The 25,349-nt window shown below is 55.3% G+C and overlaps 1 protein-coding gene across 15 annotated transcripts in view; it reads left to right on the plus strand.

The window, feature by feature from the left end:
- Positions 1 to 25,349, plus strand: part of CACNA1A (calcium voltage-gated channel subunit alpha1 A) — a 287,509-nt gene that overhangs the window by 254,270 nt on the left and 7,890 nt on the right. For 4 of the 15 annotated variants that reach the window (XM_045083255.1, XM_045083266.1, XM_045083331.1 and 1 more), the window contains 8 exons: positions 1,574 to 1,579; positions 5,845 to 5,961; positions 6,302 to 6,367; positions 6,545 to 6,660; positions 8,770 to 8,920; positions 11,858 to 11,985; positions 13,220 to 13,316; positions 16,924 to 17,029. In XM_045083255.1, coding sequence (XP_044939190.1) covers positions 1,574 to 1,579; positions 5,845 to 5,961; positions 6,302 to 6,367; positions 6,545 to 6,660; positions 8,770 to 8,920; positions 11,858 to 11,985; positions 13,220 to 13,316; positions 16,924 to 17,029 — 787 coding nt within the window. Of the gene's footprint in view, positions 1 to 1,573; positions 1,580 to 5,844; positions 5,962 to 6,301; positions 6,368 to 6,544; positions 6,661 to 8,769; positions 8,921 to 11,857; positions 11,986 to 13,219; positions 13,317 to 14,276; positions 14,374 to 16,923; positions 17,030 to 25,349 lie in introns of all 15 variants that reach the window. The other 11 variants (XM_045083256.1, XM_045083300.1, XM_045083277.1 and 8 more) reach the window with 3 other exon arrangements.

The raw sequence follows: 25,349 nt of genomic DNA on the forward strand, positions 1-25,349 counted from the left end.
CAGGTGCTGTGCCAAACAGTTCACGTGAATTAGCCCGTGGTACAGGTCAGGGGGTCAGGACAGCAAAGAACTCCCTTGGAGGATTCAGCTGAAGGGATCAGAAAAGAGAGACCACTCACAGAAAGGAGGCGAGGGAGGCAGAACAGGATGACAAAGTGCCCAGCACACGGCCACCATGGGGAGATGTTACCTGCCCAGGTGCTGAAGCCGGAATGAGGAGGGTCCACCTGCAGGAGCCAAGGACCTGGAGGGCCTCATCACTGTCTTGAGTTTCTAAGGGATCCAGAGCTCCCGTTGGCAGTCACAATATCTCACCATCCAGCTGAGCACACGACAGTTTTGAACCAGTGGCCCTCTGGGTTGAGAGGTCGGAAGGGTGGCCCAGCACCCCAGCCGCGCAAGTGGAGAAAGTTAGTTGAAACCTCCAGGCACCATCAGGCTGGACCCCAATGGCCCATCCTCCAGGCTGGCAGGTTAGGGAAGGACAGGAGGGTGAGGCACCGGGCCCCCAATTCAAGAACATCAGGACTAGTACAGTGATCGGACACCCCTCCCTACAAGCTGTTTACTTCGACTGGCTTGCATCGCCTCCTCTCACGTAGAATGGGTCCAGTGGTTGCAGTTAACCTCACTGGGTCCCTGCAAGGTCCACGTTCCCCCATGCATTCAGTAGGCATTCACTGAGCGCCTGCTGCATCCCAGCCATTGCTGTAAGTGCCCGGAACAGACAAAGCGAAAACAGACAAGAATGCCTGTCCCGCCCCCAGGGGACTCATGATCTATCATCTCGGGAGGGAGTCGGCAGCTTTCAACAGGTGTGAGCAATCCACGTGAAGGGTTTGGCACAGAACCTGCCAGGAAATAGATTGCTTCCAAATGGTGGTTACTATTACTGCTATTATTACCGTGAAGGTATTTGGGTCTGCGGTATTTGGGGTTTGGGCCAACCACCTCCCTGGCCCCATCTCCCTGGGGCCCTGAATTAGAATCATCTGGAGGGGAAAGATAGAGGGTGGGTGTGTGGACACTTTTAGGATGTTAATTTTCCCAACCTGCGGGGCAAGGAGCCCACAGCGTCCCCTTTCTGCCTCCCAGGTAAGCCCGCTAGGTCAAGCCAGAGCTCAGCTCAGGCTGAGGCAGGAAGAGCCAGACCCTCGCGAGGCCAAGTCCCCACGGTTTGGGAGGGAGAGGGCTCCGGGGACCCCCTGGGCCTCAGCTGCCGCCCCCAAGTGGCCGGGTGACGTGGGTTTGCCCTGCGTTCAATGGATAATGACTGTGTTTCTTGTCTTGTCTCTTTTCATGCCTGCTCTTTAAACTGTATATTGGCACAACGCCGTCTGAAAAACTCATCCAATCAAAATGCACTATGAAATTCATTTGTTCATCCATGACGTGGTCTGTGTGTTCATACACCAATGACTATCTCCCAACCCACCACCCCCACTCCCCGCCCGGGAACCGAAACCCATTGGTTTTTTGGCACTGGTTACAAATCAACCTAAAAAACGCTGAACACGCCTCCCAACTGCCCCCGCCCGCCCGCTCCCCCTCCATCTTCAACATCTGCATCTAGAATCCGGTTGGTCTTACTTCTTTCTGAAGTCTAAATGCCTTACATTAACTGTGAACGCATCTTCTCGCGTCAGCACTGCACGTCCTGCCCTGGGCTTTGGACTTGGGTTGCCTGATGCTCCTCCCCAGCCCCCCTACCCCATCTCTCTGTCTGTCTCCCCAGCCCACTCCCACTCCCTCCTCATTCCAACAGCCCCTCCTTCCCTCCCTCCCCTGCCACCCCCCTTCTCATTGTTTTTATGGGGTTCTGAATTGGGGTTTTCTTCATGGGTTGGTTTACAGCTTTTGCCAAGAGAAGACTGGGTTTGCCCTGTGTAATGCCTCCCGCAAGACTAGTCAGCTGGCTGGGTCTCCCACCCCATCCCTTACCTGCTTCCCTACACTCGGAGCCCTCAGCCAGCCACTCATCGCCCCTGTCTCCTGTTCAGCTTCACGGAGCCCAGGCACCGGGCTAACTCACCCCACTCCAGGCCTGTGGGTCTGACTGGCTAAGACGTCAATTTCCAAGTCCAAGGAGGAGGTCATGCACACCATCGCTGAACCCATGTGCCCGCCCCCCTTTCCGACACCCACACTCCCCCTTACTCTCTTGTTTGGGTGCTCTTCCTCTCTCTCCTCTCTGCTCCACACATATCCATGCATACCTGTCCCTCTCTGTCCCTCCCTGCACACCCACGCTCCTGCCCCAGCACGCACCATCTCCATCGCTCTCCCTCCCTTCCTCTTTGCATACTTGCACACTCCTTGCTCCTTGCACACTTCTCATTCTCGTAAATTCTATCTTCCCCTGCCTCAGCCCCACCAACTCTGCGCCCCTTTGAAGGACGCCCCCCCCCCCCGTACCAGGATCCCTCCCATGCTAGCAACACCACGTGCGCTCATCCCCCAGACATTTCATGATTCTGAATGTGGTGCCGCAAGCGGAAGTGGGTTGCAGGGGACACCATCACTGCCACCCTCTCGCCTAAAGCCAAAGTGAGGAAGCCAGGCATTGATCAAATAACCACTCTCAAACCCACCTGAAATTACAACTGTGTTATGAACTAAAGGATAAGCATTGTTAACAAAAGGGGGGGGGCGTTCGAGGCCCAGAACAGCATGTGCAAAGGTCCGGTGGCAAGAGGAATCCTGCAGGTGTCTGGGTCTCCCAGTGAGGGGGTGTGGGAGCAAAGAGAGTGAAGGAAGGCTGACCCAGGGAAAGTGAAAACGTTAGGAGGGGATAAGCCCTTGGGGCCTTGTGGAAGCCTGAGAGGATTTGGAGCAGATGCAGCTACGGAAGTGTGATTAGACAAGATGGCTGAGGCCACGAGGGAGCACCAGGATCCCCTCGAGAGGGGACTGGCCACCTAAGCAGGGGCTTTTCCAGGACCTGGGGATGGGTTGGGTCTGGGCTGGGGGAGAAAGATACCTGGAGGGATCTGAGTCTGGCTTGAACTGGGAGACAGAAGTTAGGGAATACCAGAAGAGGACTAGGTTGGGGGAAGAGCGCAGATGTAGACACAGAGTTTGAGGTGCCTTTAAGGGCACCCCGGGGGAAGTCAAGTAGGCAGGTGGTTACGGGATCTGGGGCGCAGGGGCAAGGTCTGCGGAGGTGTGATCTGCAAATGCTAGGATTTCTCTGGACCCTTCAGTGGCTGGTTCTCGTGTCTTCCTGAGCGTGACAAGCCTTCCCGGGCCTGCGTCCCACCCCATCACCCTTGAACCAGGGCGCACGGGGCATGCTTGGAGGAGAGCACAGCTGCTCCTTCCTGGGCTGTGGATGGAAAGATGGAAGCTAGGAAGAGGGAAGTCTCCAGAAGTTCTGCGAGCACTTGAAGGACTTGATGCAGAACCAAGAAGACGACGGAGGGGTGGATGAGGGCATACAAGTACCTTCCCCTGCCCCCACCCCCTGGACCTCTCTCATCTCCACCCCTACTTCCCCCATGTGTCTCCTTCCTCTGCTCCAAGAAGGGCAGCATGCTCTCTGCACGTGTCCCCCTGCGAGACCCCTTGCTTCTCCTGCATGGTGGCAGGCTCCCCCGCTCTACCCTGAGTCCCCGGAAGCTGCTCCAGGCCCGCCTGCCTTTGCATGCTGGGCAGAGTCCACATGTTATGACCCGCCCCGTGAAGGGATGGCTTGTACTCTGGGGATGGTCGGGAGGGGCTGGGGACACCTGGGCCATCGGCCCCATCCCCAGGTAGAGCTGGGAAGCCAGGCAGGGCTGGGAGTCAGGTCAGCTGGGCACAGGGGGCAACTCTCAGCTGAGCTGGGAGTGGGAACTTGTTTGGGGCCCCTGGGAGCTTCTCACAGTGGTTGGGCCCAGGATGGTCAGGATAGGCTCTCCCAGTCCCCTCCCCCATCCTAGAAGCCCAAAGGCCAACTGATGGGTCCCAACGAGCACCCTAGACTTTGCCAACCAATCCAGAGCCCCCCCCCCCGCCATCAGCCCCAGAAATTCCTTGAACTCCCATCCCTGACTCTCAGCTCCCAGGCCAGACCTAGTAGCTGGGGAGCCCCCAGGAGCCACCAAGTAGGATGCCCATATAGAATTCATCAGCCGAGCTTTTGAGAGCAAAAGGAGTGCTGTGATTGTCAGGGCAGCCTGTATGGTCGTCCCTGCCGCATGTGAAGGGTGAGGGCGAGGCCAGTGGAAATCTTGCTACATGGCCCATGTCTAGGGCTCTCTAGATCCCCTAGAGCAGAGCCCAGGTAAAGGTCCTCCCCCTCCAGCCTGCGGGCAGAGTGACCAGCGGAGCTTTCCTGGTCTGCCCAAGGCGGAGGTCTCGCACCCCAGTGCCTCTGGCATCAAAGCCCGTGCCATAGACCAGGAAAGCGGGTGCCATTTCTAGAACGTGGGGGACCTCGTCAAACTAGAGGGCACATGGCCCACTTCATGGGGGCTGCCATATCTAAGCCCCAGACAACTTTTGCCAGCCTGGAGGCAGGTCCAGAGTTGCCAGAATCACCAGATTTGGTGGAGACATCTGATTTTTAAACACTGGCAATTCTTCTTAATCAGAACCAAACCGCTCAGGCCCAACGAGAGAGCTTCGCCAGTCACATTTGGTCCATTTGTGACTTTGAGCCACGTGTCCCCCACCAGCGACGCTGAGGCCCCAGCAGACCAGCCACCCCTCCTCCCCGACCCGGGGCGGGGGGCAGCCAGGGGCCCACCTCCCGCTGCTCTCCTGGCCCCCCTCCCAGCTGACCGCGCCCCCTTCCCTGGGGGTTTCTCCCGGCTTGGGTGGGAGGAGGTAGAGGCAGTGACTAGTCAGGGGGTCTTTGAGCAGAGGCAGGGCCCACGCAGGGAGGTCCTGGGGGCAGGGACGGCCCCACCTCCAGCACCGGCCCCTTGGTGGGCCTGGGCTGTCGGCGAGCTCACCCACCCACGGGCGCTGCGTACTTCCTGCTTCCCGCAGGCCTGGTCCCGTGCTACTCCACCCAGCCCCAGAAGCTGAGAAGCCATCCCTGAGAGGGGGGAAAAGGGCCCCAAATGCATCTTCTCCGACTCAGCGGGCAGCGAGGACTCGCCCTGCAGCCGACCAGCCCCAGCTCCCTCCCGTCCTCCCCATTCCCGCTCGCCAAGGGGGTAAGAAAAGATGCTCTTCCGCTTCTCCGATTGGCTCGAGCCGCTGCTCCTCTTGGCCGTGGGGTGAGGTCAGGGCGGGCAGGAGCGGGTGGGCAGCTCGGCAGGGCAGGGCAGGGCAGGGGGCCCGTTGAGTCCCATGACAGATGCATTTCTGGCCCAGAGCGTAACATGCCCTGGGAACCCGCACATGTCCACCAGGCCTGCGCGCTGGCTACCCCGACCCTGCCCTGGTGTTTGTGCATCGTACACGTGTGATGGATTCGGCAACTTGACCCGCTTGTGTCCTATCGTCTCAGTGCATTTGGTTGTTGGGAGAAACAAAAACCATCTCGATTTTTTTCCTGATTGGATGATTCGGATATATTTTCTTTCACTTGTTCTTTGGTTATTTTTCCCCACCCCACCCGGTTCCTTTCTCTTCCTTCCTTTTTCTTTCCTTTTCCCCATCGCGGGTGGGGCTGGCAGGGAGGGTTTATGCTTTTGAGTTGCCTTTTCCTCCCAACCCCCCCCCCCAACTTTGTTCCTTTTTCCACGTTTTTCCTCCGCACCATTGCATTAATAGTGCTTTCTCTCCCTCCTTATTTGGGGTCTGGCTTGCTTTTCCTGTTGGTTGGCTTCATGTAGGGGCCTCTGTGAGTGGTGACGGCTCTGAGCCCCCGGGGGTGGGTGGATGGTCACCCTTTTCTCTCCATCTCCCCAGAATAACTTCATCAATTTGAGCTTTCTCCGCCTCTTCCGAGCTGCCCGGCTCATCAAACTCCTCCGTCAGGGTTACACCATCCGGATTCTTCTCTGGACCTTTGTGCAGTCCTTCAAGGTGAGCCCCTGCTGCCAGTCTAGGGCTGAGAAGATTTTTACCCCCACCCCTGCTGTGGCTGAAAGTAAAAATGAGGTGGAAATGCCTCTGTGGTGTCCTTTGCTGAGAGTCTGTGATCTGTAGAGCTCGTCCCTCAACCGCGGGCCCCTGGTATAGCTTGAGAGTCCCCCTGATGCCTTCTTGCCACTATGACCTCAAAAAGGCCCACGGATCCCTGGCACCACTCTGGCACAGCTTGGGGCTGCCCAGCCCAGTGGGGCAGAACCCTGGGACGGGGAGGGAGATGGTTTGGGTAAGAGGCCCCTGGCACTCTCTTTTATTGCCTTTTTTTCCCCACCAGGCCCTGCCGTATGTCTGTCTGCTGATTGCCATGCTTTTCTTTATCTATGCCATCATCGGGATGCAGGTGAGTGTCGATCCCCTAGCGTTCCTAGAGCCCTCCCTGGGAGGGCCACCATCCTTAGGCAGGCGTGGGTTAGGGGAACCCAGTTTGGAGAGACAGCCATGATGGTTGAGTGGAGTTTCCCTGAAGCCACTGGGGACATGGGTGCCCCTGGTCATTCATGACCTTCCTACTCCCCAGGTGTTTGGCAACATCGGCATCGACGTGGAGGATGAGGACAGTGATGAGGATGAGTTCCAAATCACTGAGCACAATAACTTTCGGACCTTCTTCCAGGCCCTCATGCTTCTTTTCAGGTGAGCGGGCGCATGTGCTTTCCTGCTTCTCTTCTGTTGGGGGCGTGTCCTCTCCTTTCTCCTCCTGTAGGGGGCGTATCCTTTCCTTCCTCCTCCTGTAGGAGGTGTGTCCTTTACCCCCCTCTTCCTGTAGGGGGCGTGTCCTTTCCCTCCTCTTCCTGTAGGGGGCATGTCCTTTCCCTCCTCTTCCTATAGGGGGCGTGCTGTCTTCCTTCTGCTCCAATGAGGCTTGGCATGGGCTTGTGGGGGGCCCAGGGACCCTGGCTAAGCAGAAGCTAAAGGTCCTAGGATACAAGCATGGAAGGCGTTTTCAGGCATTACATCACTGAGTCCTGACCGTCCTGTGAGGTGGGGATTCTTGGCAACCCCATCTGACAGGTGAGGAAACTGAGGCTAATTGGACCCTGAGGCTTGATTTCTTAATCCTGGATGCGCATTAGAGTTCCCTCGTTCATTTATCCGTGGGAGGTTTATTGAGCACCACTGTGTGCCAGGCATTGCTGAAGGTACCGTGAACAAAACAGAAAGAGATATTCCGTGCCCTCCAGGTGCTTCTATTCCTGCGCAGGAGAAAGGCCATCAGTAAGCTAGTGATGGAGAGTGCAGGAAGGGGATAGAATTCAAGGTTAAGAGGGAAATGGAGGCACAAAAGGACAAATAATGTGCGGGGGTGCCTGGGTGGCTCAGTGCGTTAAGCCTCTGCCTTCGGCTCAGTTCATGATCTCAGGGTCCTGGGATCGAGCCCTGCATGGGGCTCTCTGCTCAGCGGGGAGCCTGCTTCCCCCTCTCTCTATCTGCCTCTCTGCCTGCTTGTGATCTGTCAAATAAACAAATGAAGTCTTTAAAAAGAAAACACACACACACAGAAAAAAGAACAAATAATGTGTGATTTCACTTACATGAAGTGCCCAGAACAGGCACATTTCATAGAGGTAAAGAGGAGGACTAGAGATTGCCAGGGACTGCATGAGTGGGACGCATGAAAGATTCTACAGGTGAACAGTGGTGACAAGTAGGTGCACGGTATTGTGAATGTACTGAAGGCCACTGGACTCTAGCCTTAAGAATAGTTAAAATCAATTTTTTTAAGATTTTTATTTATTTATTAGAGAGAGAGCGAGCAAGCACAAGCAGGTGGGGGGGGGGCAGGCAGAGGGAAAGGGAGACGCAGGCTCTCCACTGAGCAGAGAGCCCAATGCTGGGCTAGATCCCAGGATTCTGGAATTGTGATCCAAGCCAAAGGCAGATGCTCAACCGACTGAGCCATCCAGGCACCCCTAAAATGATAAATCTTATGTACACTTGGGAATGAGAAAAAAAATTTTTCTTTAATTTAGCGACAACATCTAAAGGAATGGAGGGCTGGTAGGTCATGCCTCCCTGGAGGCAGGTGACGCGTGAGAGAAATAGGTGAGGGAGGGAATCTTGTGGCTATCTGAGGAAGGGCAGGTCAGGAAGAAGTTATAATGAGTGCAAAGGCCCTGAGGCAGGAGCATGGCTGGCATGTTTGGGGACAGTGAGATCCCAGTGTGCCTGGAGCAGAGAGACCTAGGGAGAAGGTAATAAGAGGTGATCATAGCCTGGAGGAAGAGGAGCCTTTAAAACATACCTAGCTATGGGGCGCCTGGGTGGCTCAGTGGGTTAAAGCCTCTGCCTTCAGCTCAGGTCATGATCCCAGGATCCTGGGATCAGGCCCCACATCGGCCTCTCTGCTCAGCGGGGAGCCTGCTTCCTCCTCTCTCTCTGCCTGCCTCTCTGCCTACTTGTAATCTCTGTCTGTCAAATAAATAAATAAAATCTTTTAAAAAAAAATACCTAGCTATGTCCCCAGGCCTCACCCCAGACCAGTTGAAAGCAAGTCTGCGAGAGTGGGGCTTTTGCATCAGCATTGTTTAAAGTCCCCCAGAATGAACTTTAAAGCACACCTAAATAATGAGAATCATCTCTCTGAGCTCCCAGAGCAAAAAGGTAGCATATCTAGAACTTGAACTCATGCCAGTTCAACTCCGGACCCCCATGCAAATATCCCCGAAGGATATCCATGTCCAGGCCTGGCGCCCAGGTCCAGGTGCCCAGGTCCCTGATGGTTCCCCCTCTCCTTTCCCCCAGGAGTGCCACTGGGGAGGCTTGGCACAACATCATGCTTTCCTGCCTCAGTGGGAAGCCGTGTGATAAGAACTCGGGCATCCTGACTCCCGAGTGTGGCAATGAATTTGCTTATTTTTACTTCGTTTCCTTCATCTTCCTATGCTCGTTTCTGGTGAGTCTGTGTGCATGTGGGGGGGTGGGGCAAGTAGCATGGGGTCGGGGGGCCTCCCTGACCTGGCTCCCACTGCGGGGCATAGGTTTCTCTAGAATACGGCTGTGTCACAGATTTGCTCCCTCCAGAGCGTCTCTGCACCGGCTGGGGATTCAGTTAACCAGGGATTCTCAGCAGCGACACTGCTGATATTTGGGCCTGGCTCGGTCTCTGCAGAGCGTTAGGGGGGCTGTCCTGTGCATTGCAGTGTGGTTAGCAGCTTTCCTGGCCTCCAGCCTCAGGTGTGATAAGCAAATATGCCTTCTGACATTGACAGTGACCCCCTGGAGACTGGGGGAAGGACAGAATCTCCCCTATCCGAGAGTCACTGGGTTTTACTGAGGAAAAAACTAGCGGAGCTGAGAGCTGGTCCCCAGGGCCAGTCGGTCCCCACGGCCAGTCTAGTTACATGGGATACTAGTTATGTCCCTCCTCTTCCTGGAGCCACAGAGCCAAGTTAAGAGAACAGAAACTCTCCAGATATCTTAGAGGAGACTTAATACAAGGATTGGCTACATGGGGTTGAAAGAGAACTAGAGAACCCTGGAGTCATCAGGGATTCCTGGCTTCGGGAATTAAAAGGAAAAGAGGGCGGACTGACTCACCCCCAGCCCGCCCCTGGCACCCTGGCTGTCCATGGCCCCAGGACACTTGTACACAGTTCCTGTGGCTGCTGTGACAAAGGACCACAGATTTGATGGCTTAAAATGACAGAAATTGACCCTCCCACAGTTTTGGAGGCTAAAACCGATCAAGGAGTTGGCAGGGCCATGCTCCCTCCAAAACCTCTAAGGGAGAATCCTTCCAGGCCTCTTCCAGCTTCTCTGGATCCCGGTGTTCCCTGGTTTGGGTCTGTCCCTCCGGCATCTTACCTCCATCCTCTCCTCTGTGCGTCTGTGTCCAGATTCCTCTTTTAGGGGAATAGCAGTCAGATTGGGTTTAGGGCCCCCCCCAATCCAGTATGACGTCATCCTAACTTGATATCACGAAGACCCTTTTTCCAAATAAGGTCAGGTTCACAGGTACCGGGGTTAGGATCTGAAAATGTCTTCTGAGGGGGACACAATTCAACCCACAAGACAGATCCACACTGGAGACAGAAGGGGTCCCTTCGCCCATCCTCCCTGGTCTAGTTTCCTGACCGTGGATCCCACCAGCAGGATATAGGAAGCCAGCTGCCAAGAGAGCGTGAGATGAGCGCAGACCCTGACCAGACGCCAGCATCTGTTGGCGAAAGTCCAACACCCTCACCCCCTTCAGACCTGTGGCCTCACACTGAGAGACTTGTAGGCTCTGTCTCTCAGCCCCCGAGTCCAGCACCCGCAGCTGCTGACCCACAAGCTCCATTCATTGCCCCATTCCAAGTTCCCAGGCGAGAGAATCTGAATGGACCAGCCCACCCCTTGGTCAAATAGCCACCCTGTCCAAGCAGCTATAGATACATATGAGGACAAGATCCTATAATAGAGCCCATCTGAGAAGGGCAGGCACCCTAGAAGACGTCTCTGCTTGACCATCAGCCCCCCGATGTCAGAGATTTCTGTCTTGTTCACTGCCGCATCCCCAGCACCTAGGACAGTGCCTGGCACACAGCGGGAGCTCGTCAATATCATGAAGATGAATTAAAAATTGAGTCACTGAAGTTAGGGATGCCTAGGATTACGGGTTATTTGTTAAGCACCTACTAGGCTTACATCTATACCTTTGTTGAATACCTACTACATGCCAGACCTGATGCTAGGCACTGAGATACAGAGACAGAACTCAGGTGTCTCAGGCTTCGGGGGTAACTGGCAGACAAGTCAGCAGGTAATAGCTACGTGGCCTGATACATGCTGTGATGAGATGATTCAGACCAAGGGAAGGAAGATTTCAAGGAGTGGCTTGCAGGGACCACGAGCAAGAACTAGAACACGTTAGAAGTAGCAGAAACTTCCCTAATGTAAGCAGCACATACAGCTCACTGACTTGTGTACCTGAAAAGTCCACGTGAGGCGGGATCCTGACAGCAGACCCCCATCCTCCTCGCTCCTCCCCGCACTGGCTTCGCTCTCAGACTTTCTCCTTGTTGAGGCCAAACGATGGCCAGGGTGTCAGCACAAATCCCAGGGAAGGCTCGCATTGACCACCTTGGGTCATGTGTCCCTCCCCAAGCAATCACAGCTCTTCCTGGGTTGTCTGACCAGTGCCTGGGGAGCCAGAAATTGGGGGTTGGCCACACCCAGCTCCAGCCTCTTACAGATAAAAGAGGGGGGTTCCCCAGATGCTGCTCCCCACAGGGAGACAAATCCTGATGTTTACTAAAGATGCAACATTTGCAAAGGATTGGAGGCAAAATGATGTAATCTCCCGCTGTGCTAAGGGCCAGAAGGACATGTGAAAACGTGCTACGGGGTGCAGATGTGGGCAAGAAAATTCATTCATTCATTCACTCATGCATCTGTCCATCTGTCCATCCAGGAAATAATTGCTGAATGCTTACTTTGTGCTGGAGCTGGGAATACAATCCACATGGAGCACTGACTTTGGCCTTGTTGGGGGGGGATGGTGTGGGAAGATGCGGGGTCATGGTGGTCCCTTGGGGTTGGCCCCCATTTCACATAGCGTCTTCCCCCTCTCTCTCCGGCTCTGTCTCTGTCCATCACTACTGGTCTCTGTCTCTTTGTATTTCTCTGTCTCTGTCTTTGTCTCTCTGTCCCATCTCCATTTCTGCATTCATTTCTGGGGCTCCTTGTGTGAGGGTGTGTCTCTCCTCCCCATCCCCCCATCTTTTTCTTTCTCTGTCTCCCTTTTGTCATCTCACCCCTCTCCCTCCCTCTCTCTCCCGGCCTCTGTGTATGTGTGTTTGGGTGTGTCTCGCTCTCCCCCACTCCCTCCCGGCCCCCGGGGTCCCCACAGATGCTGAACCTCTTTGTCGCCGTCATCATGGACAACTTTGAGTACCTCACTCGAGATTCCTCCATCCTGGGTCCCCACCACCTGGATGAGTACGTGCGTGTCTGGGCCGAGTACGACCCCGCAGCGTGGTAAGGAGTCGCCCGCCCCTTCCAGCCACATCGCCCACCTCTCCCTGGCTGCTAGAGCCCACGAGGCTAGGTCAGGTCCTGGACTTTGGGTCTTTGGGTCGCTGGGGAGCTAGCTGGGATCTCCGAGGGGTCAACCTGGAGGAAAGAGACAAGGATCAGCGCCCTCACGTGCCACAGGTGAAATGGTTGGGGACCGCCTGCCCGAGGCCCAGGCTTTCTGGGAGAAGAAGGAAGGAATCAAACATTGAGGTTTCAGCCTCCTGTGATTCTCCCCGCAACTGAGAGGCCTCAGGATGGTGAGGACAAGCTAGCCAGGCCAGCCAGACAGAGGACGGGGAAGAAACCAGAGGCCTCTTACCCTCTGCTGTCCTGGGAGTGATGGGAACAGGGTCGGTCTAGCTCCCTTGGCAGGTGGCATTGGCTGTGAGATCAGACTGGTGCCGGACAGCTATCACAGGAGGCCAGAGCCAAAGACACAAAGCCTCAGGGGTTCTCGCATTTTCGCAGCTACAAAGGGAGCGAGCTCTCCTACCCTTGGGCACCAGAGTGCTCCTGGTGGTGGTTCCAAAGGGTCGTTCTCTACCCTGTGCACTTGGGGACCAGCATGGAGCTGCTCAGAGAAGCTACCCCGAACCTCAGCGCCCACCAACCACTAATGGAAGAGTCTAGTTCGAGCCGGGCTGGGGGCCTGAGAAAGCATTAATGGGGGCCCTTGGCACCCCGAGTGCTGGAGGGGAGGCCTCCAGGAGGAGGAAGGTGGGGAGGACTCCATCCTTGCCATTCCCACAACCCCAGACAGGTCCTCCGTGAGACCAAGAGGCTGGGGTGAGCCACGGGTCGGGGGCCTTGACTTCTGGCTGGTTCCTAACTCTTCCTCTTTTGATTTTAGGTCACAGCAGTTGGATGCTGTCCCCCTATTCCTCGAGCTCCCCCTCCCTGCAGTGTAGCCTGTGCAGACTGGGGAGAAGGGAGTTACAGAGAGAGCCCTGGGGGAGGGCCCCTCCTACCCCCACCCCAGCCCACCCTGGCCCAGAGCTTTCGCACACCCCAACCGAGACCCTCTTCCCCCGGACTGTCTGGGAACAGTTCAGGGACCTTCCCTCATCCCTGAGTCTCCCCAACCCCTTCAAAGCCGGGGGTCCCCAGCCTCTGGCATCACGACCTTGCTGCGTGCACAGGGAGCTAGCGTGAGCCCAGACCCCTGCCTCCACTAACCCCTGTCTTCTCCTTTCAGTGGTCGGATTCATTATAAGGATATGTACAGTTTATTGCGCGTGATATCTCCCCCTCTCGGCTTAGGCAAGAAATGTCCTCATAGGGTTGCTTGCAAGGTTTGAATTCCACTAAAACCTGCTAGCATCCATGGAATGAGTGTGGCTTGGGGTTCCTCAATATATATATTTCATATATATATATATATATATCTAAAAAACAGAGCCATCTCTCTTTCTTGCATTAAACTAGAGAATTCTTAGCCAACAGAATGCAGTCACGTAGACTCGATGAAGCATGGGACATAATCTCTCTGTTCCCTTCAGCCATTTCTGCTTGCTCTTAGCTGAAGCTGCCCATCCCAGGGTCTCAACGGCACCCCAAATCAGACACATCGGGGGTCGGAGCTGTGCACTGACCCCCCATCACCTCCACTCTCTCCCCCTCCACCCTTTGCCTCCCAAAGCCCCCAGCCCTCCTCCCACCGCCCTGGCCCCCCCTTCCCCTTCTAGGCCCCCTCAGAGACCAGCCTCAGCCAAACCAGAGAACTTGACCCAATTTTTAAAATAACACTGAGCCAGAGCCTTGTGCCAGTCCCTCCAAAATGAGACCCCGCCTTTCCTCCAAGCCCCACCAGAACCCTAGCTCAGAGTCAAAACTGAATCTGACTTTTCTCTTTTCTCTCTCTCTCTCCCTGCTCATGAGCAGTGAAATGATCTTTTTTTAATGACCTTTTCTTCCATTTTTTTTTTCCTCCTGTTTTCCATTTATTTGAAACACCTATTTTATTGTTCTCTGCATCTTCCTCTCTCTATTTTTTCGGCTCGTGTGGTTTTTTTTTGTTGTTTTTTTGTTTTTTGTTTTTTGTTTTTGTTTTTTTTTTGTTTGTTTGTTTGGTTGGATTTTTGTTTTGGTTTCTTTTTTCTTTTCCTTTTTTTGGTGTTTTGTTTTTTATCTTTGTTGTTTTTTTTTGTTTTATTTTTTTAATTTTTTTTTTTCTTTCCGTTTCTCCCTCTCCCTTCACCCACCCCTTTCTTTGGTTCTCCGTTCCTACCCCGTTTTGTTTTCGGTGCTGCCAGGGGCCGCATGCCTTACCCGGACATGTATCAGATGCTGAGACACATGTCTCCGCCCCTGGGTCTGGGGAAGAAGTGTCCGGCCAGAGTGGCTTACAAGGTAGTCTACCCTTGCCGACCACCGGCGTCGGGCACTGGGGATTTTTCAGCGCTGACCAGGAACAACCAGCCGAGTCTCTTTTTCTGGAGCTACTCTTCTTCTTTTTTTTTTTCCTCTTTTTCTTTTTCTTTTTTGCCCTTTCCTCCTCGAGTAAATGGATCATGACCGTCCCTTGACTCTAAGCAGCACACTGTGTCCGTCTTTTCTGATGAGTGTGTCTTGGTGTTTTGAGACTCCATTATGGCCGACACGCCGGGGGGAGGGGGAGGGGTGCCCCCAGTCCCCTCGCACCTGGTCCCCTGGGAACCAAATTGGACACAAACATGTTTCAGAGGGAATGCCGCCTCGTCTCCTTTCTGCTCACCTAGAGCAGCCTCCACACCCAGTCCCAGGCCGGGGCAGGTACCTCACAACTAGGGGGGGTGGGCTTTGGCCCCAAGAAGGCAAGGCCCTGCCCCCCCCCATCTTTCATATCTTGAGCCCCCAGGTCCAGCAGCACCCCTACATACACCTGAAGCTGATCTCTGACCTAGGGCCTTGGGGGACTCGAGACCTCCCAAGGGGTACCCGGAGCCTCTCCTCCCTCCACCTCTCCCTCCCCCCCAAAATTGCTTCCCAAGCCCCAACCCCTATGCCACCCATTCTCCCCCAGACACCCCCAACATGCCTCTCCATTGTTCCAGAGTGGTCAGGCAGGCCGCAGCTGGACCCCTGGACCGTGGCACCCTGATGCAGGCCATGCACGCTGCCTTGGCGGGGGCCTGGGGCGGGCAAGCACCATGGCCGACCGGGGGACGGTGCATGCTGGCTGAAGGAGCAGGGGTCCTGCCGCCAGGCGGCTGGGCTGGGCCACCCCTCAGACCCCTGTCCCGGAATCTCCCTTGGCACCCAAGGACAGATGCTCTGTTCCCTCCAGCTCATCCACGAGAAGTTCAGGGATGACCTTTAAAAATTGCCGCCTGCTCTCCCAGAAAATCGCCCCATCATCCAGCCACCTTGCCCCCCTCGTCCCCTGTGTCTGTGAGAGTCCTCCCTCCCCTCTGCTAATGCCGTTCCTTCCCGCCTCAAGCATCCTTCTCCCTGCAACCTCGTCCCTCCTCCTCCTCCCCAGTCTAGACTGGGAAGAGGCTGTCCCACCAGCCTCTCTGACAAGCCTCTCTCAGCACCTATCCTTCCTCTAGCTTTCCTTTTGTACCTTCTCTTGGTCTCTGCTTGGCTGCCCGTGTGCTTGTGCGTGTGTGTATGTGCGTGGGTGTGTGTGTGTGTGTGTGTGTGTGTGTGAGAGAGAGAGAGAGAGAGAGCGTGAACCCCCTTCCCTTCCTGGTCTGTGTGCAGGGCCACCAGGGGTCCTTAGGCACCTTTGTGCAAATTTGAAAAGGACACCCTTTCCACAGAACATTTTGTCTGCTGGAAAATTGTTGTAATCCACCCATCTGGCAAAAACAAGATACTTCTTTGCTATCTGCTGAAAAGCTGTCATTTAAATATACTAATCTATGATTTCTAAGACGGTTAGCCCTTTGTGCAGTGCATAACCTGCACAGCTGTGCACAGCAGCCCAGTCTGTGTGTGTTTCTCTGTCTACCACCTCCCTCCCCTCCCTGCCCCAATCCCTCTCTTGTGTTCTGTTCTGGGTTTGCCATCCCTCTCCCCATCTCCAGCTCTGTGTTTTCCTGCTGACGTATGTCTGAATCCCCTAGTGAGCGCCTAACTCACCCTCAACCCCATCTCCATGCCACCTCCGCCTGGGCTGGTGCCCACCAGTCCAGCAAACCTTCCTACAGTACCAAGCACGGGGGACAGAGCCCCTGCTTGGGACACGGGGAGTCTTTTCTTCCCTGGGCCACGGGAATGCCCCCTCACCCTTCCCCTGCCATCGCACAGAGCCAAGATCTGGACATGCCCCTGAGAAACACTTCCCACGGAGCTATGAATGAGTCTCGAGATTCCGTCTGCATGCGCACCCCTGTCTGCCGTTCTGTGTGTCATGGCCTCGCTGCATGTCCGTGAGCGGCTGCCCCGTCAGTGGGGGGCCGCCTGCCTGCTGCTTCTCAGAGGAATGATGTGGTCTGTGCCCATCTGGTCTGGTCTGGGCCGAGCCGGGGGAGGAGGCGGGAGCCGGTGGCCCCCCCGGCGGCTGTGGCCCGGGGACCACTGTGCCTGGCTGCTGCATGATCTGCCGCGATCTGCCTTGCGCTCTTCTTCTCTGGGGTCAGAATGGCGCGGAGCCGTCCAGAAGAACTCTGGGGCAGGGCAAGGAAGGGTCTGGCCAACCTGGGAAATGCCAGCTCTGGGATCTAGCATGCGGGAGAGGGAAGGGCGGGGGCTGGTGGACTAGGAGAGCCCCAGAGCTCTCCCTGTGGGCCACGAAGGGAAACCGGAAAACAGCGCAGGGGATGGATAACCTGAGGGTGGGGAGCATCCTCAGCCACCGCCTTCAGAGTTCTTCCTAGGGCTCCCGGGGTAGTGTGGGTCTGGCTCACGGGGGGGGCGGGGGGGGACTGGGAGGGGTGCCTGGCAATGACTGCCCCCGCCTTTGGTTTTCTGTAGAGGCTCCTTCGCATGGATCTGCCCGTGGCGGACGACAACACCGTCCACTTCAATTCTACCCTCATGGCTCTGATCCGCACAGCCCTGGACATCAAGATCGCCAAGGGTAAGGGCAGGAGCGGGAGCAGAGAGGTAGGACAGGATGGAATTGGGGCCTGGGAGGGGAGAGCTGTGGGCAACCAGGGATCCCACTCGCCACATGAAACCAGATGCGCCACTGCCTCATCATGAGCGTCATCCCACTCCCCACTCACTTGGCAGACATCCCGCCGCACTGCCTGAGCGGCCGGCGCTGTGCTCCGCGGCTTCCGCTTCCTGTGGGAGGGGCTTCCCCCAGCAGGGTCTGAAGGAGTCACATGGACCCCTGGGGAGAAAGTGCTCAGGCCAGCAGGTACAAAGGCCCTGGGGTAGGAGGCCATCCATCCGCCAATGTGTTGAACCAACTTGCCCTTTGAGCAAGGGGGTGCTTGACCAGACTCACATTTGAAAAGGTTCCCTCTAGCCACAGGGCAGAATTGTCTGGAAGGAGGTCACAGTGGAGGCCACTACCCCATGAACACAGGAGGACTGCCTAGATTCAGGGGATGTGGAGTGTTCAGGTTCTGGATATTTCTTGGGAGCCAATGACCAATGGAGGGGATGAAGGAAAGAGAGGAGGAGTCAGAGCCACCACCAGGGGCTGAGCCCTAACCACAAAAAGGACAGAGCCATGTCTCAGTTGCCTGAGACAAGGGAAATGTAGAAGGGGTAGGTTCCGGGCTAAGGAAGGGCAGGAAGTCGGTGTCAGCCTAGAGACACACAGAAGGCAGGGGAGTCTCCAGCTTAAATGTCCTATGTGGGACACAACCCAGGAACATTCTGAAGGAGGCAAAAGAATGAGTTTTCCTGGCTGGGCTGAAGGTGAAAAGTCGGGAGACATCAGATGCTGATAGGAGACTGGACAAGCTCTCCCAGGAGATGAGTGTGAGCTGAGGGATGCCCCCAAAGACAGCCTGCAGGGTTAGAGGCAACAGAGAAGGGGTGACCAGGGAGGCGAGTGAGGGCCAGGGCAATGTGGGTTTTTGGAGGGTGTCTCCAGCCTATCAGGCACTGTCCAGTAACCAAGGAAGACAAAGCCTAAGAGTGACCCGTGGATTTTGTGACAGGCAGCTCTGGGGGAGTGGTGAGGGCCCCTCCTCCCCTCCACCTGGAATGGGCTTTGGAGGCCTGACAGTAGACCCGATGTGACTTGGCAGCTAGTGGGACAGGAGGACAGAGAAAGAGGTGCACACAGGTCATCAGGGGGCACAGGGGCTGACAGAAGGCTGAGTTCCTCGTCCAGCCCTGGGCTGGAAATCAGGGCACTAAAGAGAGAGGTTAGGGTTCCACCAGCTGAAGCCACCAGGAGGTGAAGAGGAAGGAAGACAGAACTTCAGGGACCCAGGTTCCTTCCAGGGTCCCGAGGGAAAGAGGATGGGGAGGAGCCAAGGCCAGAAGTTGCTGGGGAGGTGGAAGGTTTCCAGGAGGGATGTTAGCAGCTTCTACTAGGACACTGCCCGGCAGAGGGGAGTAGTTTGAGGACAGACATAGTTAGCCAGGAAACATGCAGGTGAAAGTTCCGAGAGCAAAAAGAGCCCCCCAGTATAGCAAGAGAGAATCAGAAAAAGCAGAGATAAGGCTCAGGAGAGGACAGATGTGGGGGGGTGGGGGTCAGGCCCTTGTCTGGCACAGCCTGCAAATTCTTTCTCCTGCAATAAGTCAGAGGTGAGTGGCTCAGGCCTACCAGGCAGCTCAGTGCTCAGCAGAAGTCCGGCCCAGGTCCTGGCTATTTGTGGCTCTATGCTCCCAAGACTGTTTCTTTTTGTTTGTTTGTTTTAAGATTTTATTTATTTATTTGACAGAGAGATATCACAAGTAGGCAGAGTGGCAGGCGGGGTGGAGGCGGTGAGAAGCATGAGTCCGATGTGGAGCTCGATCTCTGGACCCTGAGACCATGACCTGAGCCAAAGGCAGAGGCTTAACCCACTGAGCCACCCAGGCGCCCCAAAGACTGTTTCCTTATCATTGTGGTTGAAGCTGGTCCAGGTCCCAGCCTGGGGAGGTGAGGAATCTGAAGCGCAGGCAGCAGACTTCTAATCAGGTGGAAGAGTTATGTTCCATGGGCTCATCTTCCCCACCTGCCCTGCCCTGTCCTCGCTGTAAACCTGGGCAGATCACACCCTCTCCGAGCCTCAGTCCACATATTAGCTAATTAGGCCACATAAAAAACAACCACAAGCATAACAGCTTAAAACACCCACTTAATAGCTCTCAGTCGTGTTGGTCAGAAGTCTAGACAGGCTCAGCTGGGCTTTCCAGGATCCCACAAGGCCGAAATCAAGCTGTTGGCCAGGCTGGACTCTTTTCTGGAAGCCCTGGGGGAAAATGTACTTTCAGACTCATTCAGGTGTATTCAGTGGCCTGTGACCATCGGCCCGAGGGTCTACTTCATTGCTGGCGTTTGGCCAGAGGTTGCACTTAGCTCCCAGGGAGGCATCTCATCTTTTGTATACTCCAAATCTGTCTGACCTCTCCTGCCACCAGGTGGAAAGAAAACTCAGCTTTGCAAGGGCTTACCTGATTAGGTCAGGCCCACCCAGATAAATTATGTATCTTACAGCTGGCTGACTTGGGACTTTAATTACATTTGCAGAAGCCTTTCCTGGCAGTCCCTAGACTAGCATTTGATCGAATAACTAGCGTCTTGGGGCAGGAGGTAGGGGTAGCTTCAGAATTCTGCCTGCCATGTTACACTCACCTTTAAAATGGGTCTAACTCTGCCCCCACTCTTGGTCTGCAATACCTTTGTGATCCAGCTTCTGTTTCTCTCTGGGGACCTGTTCAGTAGTACCAAGAGAACTCCAGACTCAGATTCAGTGATTACCTAGAAATTCTCAGAACCAAGAGGCACTATTGGACTCACAGTTATGGTTTATTACAACAGAAGGATACTGGTTAAAATCTGCAAAGCAGAGGCACAGAGGTCAGGGTCCACGGGAGGAGACCAGGTGCAGACTTCCAGGTGAGTCATGTGGGCAGCACTGATGTCCCGGCAACAGGATGTGACAACCCAGTTGAAGTGTGGCCAACTGTGAAAACCCACTCAAGCCCTGGTGACCAGAGTATATGCTGGAGGTTGGACGTGTAGGCCTGGCTGACTTAGTTACTCAGACTCCAGCCCCTCCAGAGGTCACACTAATGGTGGGTCACATGGCCCAAGACCCCCACCACAAATCCCATTGTTGGGGTAAACTATCTCACGTGCCCAAAAGACACTTTCATCATGCAGGACACTCTAAGGACATAGAGGTGACCTCCCAGGAGCTGGTCATAGAGCAGTCCTTTCTTTCAGAATGCCAAGTTGTCCTTTATCATGAGGATAGCGTCTGTGGGACTCCAGTCAGGCCAGTCTCTATGACACCCACCAGATGCCCTACATGAGGATTTCAAAGGCTCCCAGGGATGTGCCTGACTTTGTTGCTGTTGTCACTCATACTCCAGATGCTACTCAGTCCCCAGAGGGTCACGCCCCTGACATCTCTGAGCCAGGGACCTCTCCCTATCCTGACTTTGGTGAGGGCACCAGGCCCTCCCAGAGCTCCACGGAGAATAACTGATCCAGTTTCCGGGGTTAAGGAAGGTTCGCTGAGTGCTTGGGGACAACAGTTAGAACAGTGATGGCAATCACAGCCTTTTTAGTTGACTTGTGTCTTAGGAGGGCTGAAAGTATAACACTTATTTTTTTTTTTCAACAACTCCATTTACTTCTAAACACACTGAACTCCTTTCCAGCAGACAGGGGGCAGCATATGGGAGAATGGACTAACCTCAGTCATACAGATCCTCCAAAAATTGGGAGGTCATTCTTAGCCGGATACTTGGAAGAAAGAGGGCAGGTCCCTCCGCTCACCTATTTGTCCCCTCTCTGTCCATCCCTCTCCCTCCTCTGTCTGTCCGTCCCTCCTCCCCACCCCTCTGTTCTCTGCACCCAGGAGAATCTCATCTTTGAGGAAAGTTCTTCTCTCATGTTTCTCTTTTTCCTGGACGTTGTGTCTGAACCCCTGAATTCTCCCTCCAAGGGACTCAGTCTGTGTCCTTTCATTGCCCCCTTGTCCTCCTGCTCCCCCTGGCTGTGCACTAAGGGCAGAGCCAACCACCAACCCATACAGAAACCCAGTTAGCAGATGCAAACCCCCAGCCACACACTAGTACTCCGACTTCTGCAGAGAGCACACGAGAGCTGTAGAAACGTGGAGCCACCGTGCACTATCAGCCCAGACAGGTGTGGGGGTGGTGCACGGAGAAAAGATAAACCAGAGCCAACTATTACCAGACATCTCTGCACCTGTCTGGCATCCCCCGTGCCCACATGGTCCTCAGTCCTGACATGCCACTGGTTGTTGTAGGGGACCTCAGCTTCCCAAAACAGGAATTGTCTTAGAAAGGGCCACAGCCCAGGCTATCCCCACCCAGGGCCAGCCTGCACACTCATTCAGGATTCCACAGGGCTGACGAGCCAAAAGACCACTATCCTGCCCTTTAATCTCCCCCAAAGACCAGACTCTCTCTGCATGTGGGATCTGCCAGAACGTGGAAGGTTCTGGGATGGGCCTCATGGGAGCTAAGTGGCTTTGACCCAGGTGCACCAGAGAGGGTGACCTCCTGGCATGTTATTATCCACCCAGAACTGCTGGCCACGTTGGCCGTGGCTCACTGAACGAGAGCATTCATTGAGTGCCTGCTGTGTGCCCAGCCCTGTTGTTGGTATGTGGGACACAGACCTGAAAGACGAATGAATCTCCAGCCCTCATGGGGCTGCAGGCAAAAAGGCGACAAACAATAAGCATGATAAATTCATGGAGTATGTAATGTGTTGGAAGGTGAGGCATGCAGGGGGAAAGATAGAGCTGGCGAGGGGTAGGGACTGGGGATTCGGGTGGGGGGAGGGGTAAACCCTAGGTCAGCCAGGGGCTGATCCTGCCCCCAAGGGTTGTTGGCACTCTGGAGACATTTCTGGTTGTCACATCTGGGAGGGAGCTGGTGCCAGTGGCATCTGGGGTGTAGAGGCCGAGGCTGCTGCCAAATGTCCTCCAGGGACAGACTCGGAGCCCAATGTCACGCAAAACAGGATACAGCAGGGGAGGACCCAGGATGGTAAACCCTGGGACACAACTGGTTTGTGAGGGACTGTTGCCTGCGTCCAGGAGGACCTCCTGATCCTGCCCTCACCCCACCCCAGATGTTAGTAATTCTGTCCCTGGAGGAGGAATAAGTCTGAAGTTCAGCCTGGAAGGGAACCCCAGGACCCCAGCAGAAGGCCACCTTGAAGTCCCCAAAGGATTCCCCCTTTGTTTAAATGTGAAATGACAATCCCGAATGGGAGACTTCCCAGTGAATTGAAACAGAAACAGTTGGAGGTGGTGATTCTTAGCCAAGGGACAGTTCTATCCCCTCGGGGACACTTGGCAATGTCTGGGGACAGTTTGGTTGTCAGGACTTGGGGAAGGAGGTGTCACTGGTACCAAGAACGTGGAGGCCAGAGAGGCTAATCACCACCCTGCAGTGCATGGGGTGACCCCACACCCAGAATGATACAGCCCCAGGCATCCATGGTGCTAACTAGGTTGAGAAACCCTGCCCAGATCCCTTACCTAACCCAAATGCCTAGAGCGAGCGCAACAGTCCGCTCGGGCGTCGTAACAAAATACCAGAGACGGGGCGGCTTAAACGATTTATTTTCTCATGGTTCCAGAGGCTGGAAGTCCAAGATCAAGGTGCCAGCGGGGCTGGTTCCTGGTGATGCCTTCTCCTCGGCTTGTAGATGGCCACCTTCTTGCTGTGTCCTCACATAGCCTGGGGTCTCTCGCTTATAGGAACAGCAGTCCCCTGGGATCAGGGACCACCTTTATGACCTCATGTAACTCTGATTACCTCCTAGAGGCCCTACCTGCAAATGCAGTGACACTGGGGATTAGGGCTCAAACATGAATTGGGGGAGGGGGACACAATTCTGTTCTCAATGGCAGGTGTGTTCCTTTTCTTCACAGAAACAGGAAACCTATAAACTAGAAGGAGAACGTGACTTTTACTAGGAAATGCCACAATCTCTTTTTTCCCTCCCTGGGTCTCTGAGAAGGAGCCACACAACCCCCCCCCCACCCCGGGCACCTCAATTAGCTACAGCGGACAGCAGATAGAGCTGGTAATTCCAGCTGCTTCCCATAAGGAAAGAAAAACTATGAGTTAGTGTCAAGGGTCTTGAGAGCTTAACAACACGGGGGATTTTCCCAAGGGTCTCCCATGATAGTCCTGAACTCTCAACTTGAGTCCTAACCCACGAATCAACCCCACCCCCATGCAGCTTGGCCTGAGTGACCACACACCCCTGCATCACCAGTGGTGTAAAGACAGAACGGACCGTGGAGTTCGCCCTCTAGTGGGTGAGATGGGGAACAACATCACGAAGTGATTTGAAGGAATGCGAGAGAGGCAGAATGGCATCCAAGGGAATGGCGGGAGGCTGTTTCAGGGAGGCCAGCTAGAAGACGGGTTTGGGTTTGGGAAGGGACCTGAAGGAGATGAGGAAGGAAGCCACATGGATATTCGTAGAAAGAACGATCCTAGCAAAGGAAATAACCTGAGCAAAGGCCATGAGGCAGGACCATGCTGGGCATGTGTGAGGCACAGCAAACTCAGTCTGGAACAGAGTGAGCAAGGGAGGAAGTAGAGGAAAAAAGGGCAGATGGCGCAGAGCCTTGTGGGGTCACGGTGAGGACTTGGGCAATCACAGGAGTGAGGGAACAGAACACGGAGAACTCAGAGCAGAGGCATTGGGGGATTGACTCCAACCGGGCCGGCGCCCTCTTGTGGTGGAGGCGGGGACGGACACAGATTCCTGAGCAGAGGCACCTGCCCTTCTGCAGGCAGGTCAGTCCCGCGGGGCCTCAATAGTCTCACTCCAGAACGAGTTCTGAGCTTTACCTGTGCACTGGTAAAAAGGCCCTTCTGGAGGGTCTTTCTCGGAGTAAAGATGTGTGTGTCCAGGGGCACATGTGTGAAGGTGAGCGAAGGCTCCAGAGAGTGTCTGGCAGACGTTTATGCTTTGACCCACATCTGCTGAGAAGCTGGACCCGGGCTCCAGCGGCGGGGCAGGGGTGGCCCGGGGAAATGGAAGGGCAGGGAGGACAGACCTGGGCAAGGAGAGGTCCACGGGGAGTGGAGGCAAAGTGGGATGTTGGGGGTGCCGAGGCTAGGAGCTGCTACTCAGCCAGCAGGCCGATGGCTGCTAGAGTTCTGAAACACTTCCCTGCTGGCTGGTACTGGCCCCTGCCCTTCCCCCATCTCCGGGACCTCCCCCACCCCACCCCACAGTCCAGCAACTACAGGGTTAATATTTGGCCCAACAGGGGGCCTTGTGGGCCTTGCTCTAGCTGTCCCTCCATACCTGCTGGTAAAAGTTTGGAACAGCGCCCCTGTGCCCAGAGCTGGGGAGTTGGAAACAGTAGTAGAAGGGGGGTCGGGCTGGTGTAGCGGTCAAGATGGAGGAGAACGTGCCCGTGCAACAAACAGCCCTGAGTTCTCCCACCGACCGAGATTTGCTTCCCACTCCTGTTCTCTGTCCTTCCTGGGTGGGCAGGGGGCTCTGTTCACCAGCCACCGTGACAGAGTTTTGGAAAAAGAACACAGGAATGCCCCCTACAGGCCACTAAATCCCCTGACCCTGAAGTGGCCACTCAGCACGCTCACGCTTCATTGGAAAGAAGTCATCACACAGCCCCCTGGCCAAGCCCAGGGGTAGGAAGAGCCAGGCTCCTGGGCAGTCAGGCTGGACGGACCAGGAATCGCTGGCAGGGAGCCTTAATGACCTCCGTGGGCGGGGTGAGGGACCGAGGATCAGCAGTGGCTGAAGGTCACATCCGTGGGAGGGGAGACTTGGTTGAGGGAGAAACCTCCCCTATCAGGGCTCCTCTGGGACAACCCAGCCTCTCCGAGGCTTAGCACGAGGCTCTGCCTCGGACCTGTGGGCTGCTGTCATAGTCATTCTTTGGCAGGACACTGTCCTAAGGCTGCACACATACTAGCTGCTTTGATCTTCAGACCATTCTGTGAGGTAGGTCCTACTGCTGTCATCCCATTTTGCAGATGGGAAAACTGAGGCCCACAATGGTAGCCTAACACCTGAGCCATGCAGTGGGTAAGTGGGAGCCAGGTTGGGACCTGCGCCTTCCCGCTCCTCCTGATGCTGCCTGTCCCCCCCCACCCCCAACATAGCCCCCCCACGGACCAGAGCCCACATGGTCATTTGTCCTCTGGGTCAGGCCTGCAGGGAACTGGTGACCCATGGCAAGCAGGATTCCAGGGCCTGAGTTGGCAGGAGCTGCTGGCTTTCCAGCTGCCCCGGAGTCTGG

Source organism: Mustela putorius, unplaced genomic scaffold (genome assembly GCF_011764305.1).
Source record: "Mustela putorius furo isolate JIRA1106 unplaced genomic scaffold, ASM1176430v1.1 tig00000095_pilon_pilon_pilon, whole genome shotgun sequence".
Lineage (NCBI taxonomy): Eukaryota > Metazoa > Chordata > Mammalia > Carnivora > Mustelidae > Mustela > Mustela putorius.